Source organism: Hipposideros armiger, unplaced genomic scaffold (genome assembly GCF_001890085.2).
Source record: "Hipposideros armiger isolate ML-2016 unplaced genomic scaffold, ASM189008v1 scaffold_184, whole genome shotgun sequence".
NCBI lineage: Eukaryota > Metazoa > Chordata > Mammalia > Chiroptera > Hipposideridae > Hipposideros > Hipposideros armiger.
The window spans coordinates 760,800-764,978 of NW_017731534.1; the positions used below are offsets into that span (position 1 = coordinate 760,800).

Sequence of the window (4,179 nt, forward strand, 5' to 3'; positions counted from 1 at the left end):
CCACTGACCGATAGAAGCTGTTGTGAACCGTGTCACAGGTCCAGGGTGCCCTTCTCCGCCCTCTCCACGCCGGACCAGCTGCACGCAGAGTTCATATTCTGTGCGAGGTTCCAAGTAGTTGAGCGTAACAATTTCATTTGTCACTGAGAAGAGGGAAAGTCCAGGAAACTTAAGTTGGCATTGTTGGACATTCTTTACACTGGAATGTTGCTATTGTGGTGTGAACTAATGTTTGGTTTTTAAAAATGCAATGTCTTAGTGAAACAGAGAGGCAATTCCATCTTCAGGGCCTCACCATCCCTAATATAAGGGAAATAAGGTTAGTTAAGAGAAGCTTCTAGGTTACCGTATATACATGAATATAAGTATCTATGTGCCACTTACTCATTTCTGCTCTAGTCTTTTCATTTGTAAAGGCACACAAATATTCAACTGTATGGAATACCGATTTGATTTAGGGGGGAAATCTCAATTAGAATAATATAAAATAATTTAATTTCTACTCTTTTCAAGTGCATACAGTAATTGCAATCAAGCTATCAAGAGAAGAGACTCTGAGGGTTTGCTTACAATGACAGGATAAAGGATTTGTAACAGTCATAACAAATGAGGGGTTCTGAAGTACCTGAAAATAGATCCTATTAACATAAAGTATATGCTGCTTTTCTCCTTAGCTATTGACTATAGCCAGCCTCTGTTTCTCCACAGATATTACAACGGTAGATTTTTGCCTTACCATAGGATAAATTCCCAGTCGGTAAGAAAAAAGTGTGTAAGAGTCCTTAGGAGACCATTTTGTCACTGTCTACTTGTGAAAACGAGAAGATAGATTTTTACTACCATATGAAAAAAGCTGCTTTTTATTAAGACCTAGCTAGCCACTGATGTTGGAAACAGCAATCCAGCAAATCAGCCTTATGTCACTGGGATTCTGAGTTTTGGCTGAGTCTACAACAGAATGTGAAGAGGTTAGTCATAATACCATGACCTTATTCAATGTACCCAGATCGACTAGTGTTATTAAACCAAAAACCTTTCTTTTCTTCTCCTTTTAAAAAGTTCCTTAAGTATCTACATACAGTGGGTAGGGGGCCCTTTATAGAAAATCACAGGAAGAGTGAGGGTCAAGTAACAGTGGAGAGATGTGTGTTGCCTGCAAGCATGATAGTGGCAGGTCTCTCTACAAGATGGCACAATTACAGCTGCATTGTCAATTGATAATGCTCAGTAGGCTCTTTAAAAATTGGGATTTTACATCAGCATGCAACAAACAACTGTAATTTGTTTCAAAATAAATTTAATAAATTATTGAATTCATTAAACTGTTTTCACAAACTTCTGACATTTTATCACATTTTGTCGAACTATTTCTTTCTTTCAGGAAGTTTGGGGAGGGGCCTGTAGCTCTCTGCCCACACTCCTTGCTCTGTCCACTCAAGTCCAGTCGGCCATGACCTGAACTTTTTGGGTCCAAATTGCTCTCAAAATCTCTGTGGGTTGGAAGCTTTCAGGAGAGGGCAAGATGCAAATGAGAAAAAGAATACACAGCTCAATACAGCAACAATCACCCCTCAAATTTAAGCAGATTAGGTCTCTGTCTTTCGAGCAGGACCTGCACTTTCCTGTTGGCCATATTTATGGCATAAACATGTGTCTTTCACCATGAGCAACACACAGTAACTAAAAACAGGACTGAAGAGCTAGAAGAGCCCAGGGGGGGAATATTGATATAGAGAGTGACTCCTGATGCAGGCTGTTCTGTGTCCTCAGTACATCATAACCTTCAGGAAGGGTGCCCCAGATCTCAGAGGGCTGCACATTCTAGCTTCAATATTCTGAAATGAAACCCCCCAGCCACCACCATGGAGTAGAGCGTTGAGACAAGGAGAGGGGATTTCTATATTTAGGGGAAAATGTATTTCCTGGTGCCACATCTCCAGCTGGAGCCCTCCCTGTCCAAACCTTACCTTGGATATGCCGCCATGCCTCATAATGATTAACAGGTTTGTACAGAAGCTTCTTGGATTTGATTGGTCCATCCCCAAAGAAAGGCTCGGAGCTGATGTTGATGACAGCAAAGTTATGTCCAGTGTTGATCACGTTTGGGGCATTCAGAGGCTTGGGAAGAACTAAGCAAAATTTCAGCCATCAGATTAGTTCTTAGAGTTTGGGGTTTTATCACTGTTCTTAGGTGGGGGGAGAGGGAGTGCCGTTATATTTTTCTCTTAACGTTCTCTGCTCAGATTTAATGCAGTCACCTGCTTGGTGATCTCCCTGCCAAGCTCTTGTCCTTCCAACTCGTTAGCCACAGTCAAAGTGTTTTCTTAAAATATGAACACTCCTCTGCTCAAGACCTTTCACTGGATTCCCATTACATGTAGCATAAAATTCGTACCTGCCAGGCCTTGCACAGGTGAGCCCCTGCTTCCTCTCCAGCTTCCTCGTCCCCTCACCCAGACCCTGCAGTCTCACTACCTCCTTTCAATTCACCCAGCTAACAAGGCACCATGCTCCTTTCTGTCTCAGGTTCTTTGTACATGTAGTTCTCCTGCAAGGAGTGCTCCACCTCCCACTACTCTCCTATTAACTCTTACCTGTCACAGTTCTCACCCACTGATGTGACTTCTTCACTGGGGCTATCCTAGGACCTCAGTTAGGCTTGTGTGTCAAACACTTCCACAGAACTTCTACTTTTCCTTCCTTGTCATTTTCAGAATTTATTATTCTTTGTGACTTTGGGTGATTATTTGATATCACTCTTCCCACTCGATTATGGGCTCTCTCCTCCTCCGCCCTCTCTCTCTTTGGTTTAAAACAACACAAACTTATCACTTAGTTTTGGTGGTCATAAGTCAGCCATCTATCTCACCAGGCTAATATCAAGGTGTTAGCAGGGCTCTGTGCCTTGCTGGAGACTCTAGGGAGAATCTGGTCCTGTGTTCTTTCCAGCTGCTAAAATCACCTGCATTTCTTGGCTCACGGCCCCTTCCCCCATCTTCAAAGTCAGCAAGTCGCAACTTTCTGACCTTCTTCCATTGTACGTATCATTCTGAGCCAAAAAAAGGTTCTCTATTTTTAAGGACTCATGTGATTAGAGTGGATCCCTCAGGATAATCCAGAATAATCTCCCCATCTCAAAGGCCATGTATTCTCAGCGGGTACAATATGACTACCAAGGAAGTGAAAATTGATTCTTGTGGGATGAAAAAATCTTAGCCATTAAAATGGTTTGTGGCCTTCCAGAAAGCCACAGTACATAAACGTATATTTTGNTAATAGTGAGGTACTATTTTTTACATTTGAGATCAACCAAAAAAAAAAAAGATCTAACAATATCAAGCGATGCAGATATAGGGAAAAGATATAAACAGACATGGAGAAGATAGGCAAAATGGTGCTCGTATATGCTCCTGGACATAGTACACATTGAATAGTCACTTTAGAGGGATACAGCCAGTCAGTTCCTCTTCCGGGCCTGCTCCCTAAAAAGCTCTCACCTGTGCACATAGAGACATGTAAGGATGGTCATTGCATATTTGTTTGTGATAGAAAAAAAATCTAAATGTCTGGCTAAAAAGGAAGGGATAAGTAAGATGATATATTCATCACATAGACTATTATGCAGAAGTGAAAAAAGCATATGTCAGATCTAAGCAAATTAACATGAACAAATAAAATTCATAATGTTTCTTCAAAAAAGCAAGATGAAAAATAATATGTATACGTATGTACAATTAAGGATGTATATAATGTATTAAAATTATACAACACTGAATGGAAAAAGACACATAATAAACTCATAATTTTGGTTGTCTCTGGGGGAAGGGGAATAGAATTAGAGTAAGGATGATGGTCAAAGGGGATGTTGGTATTGCCTGTCTTGTGTTATTACTTCCACAAATCAACAAAAAGGCTGAAAGCAAATATGACAAAGTGTTAACAGTTGTTAATTCTGAGTTGTAGGAATATATTTGTTTTATTATTGCCTGCACTGCTCTATAACTATTAAATTTCACAGAATTTTTAAAAAATGATGGAGAATCCCGAAACACTGACAAAACAGTGGAGACATCCACATGTCACTGACACAAGAAGAGAGCAGCTTCAGAAACACTGAGCCAGTTGCCACACTTGTTACCTAAGAAAAGACCCAGCTACAGAAGAAAGCCTCAGACTTTG

At 40.6% G+C, this 4,179-nt stretch overlaps 1 protein-coding gene across 2 annotated transcripts in view; it reads right to left on the reverse strand.

Moving 5' to 3' along the window:
• Nucleotides 1-4,179, reverse strand: part of TEK (TEK receptor tyrosine kinase) — a 112,810-nt gene that overhangs the window by 28,782 nt on the left and 79,849 nt on the right. For both annotated transcript variants that reach the window (XM_019652686.1, XM_019652685.1), the window contains exons 10-11: nt 1,968-2,129; nt 9-143 (exon numbers count right to left, since the gene is read on the reverse strand). In XM_019652686.1, coding sequence (XP_019508231.1) covers nt 9-143; nt 1,968-2,129 — 297 coding nt within the window. The remainder of the gene's footprint in view (nt 1-8; nt 144-1,967; nt 2,130-4,179) is intronic.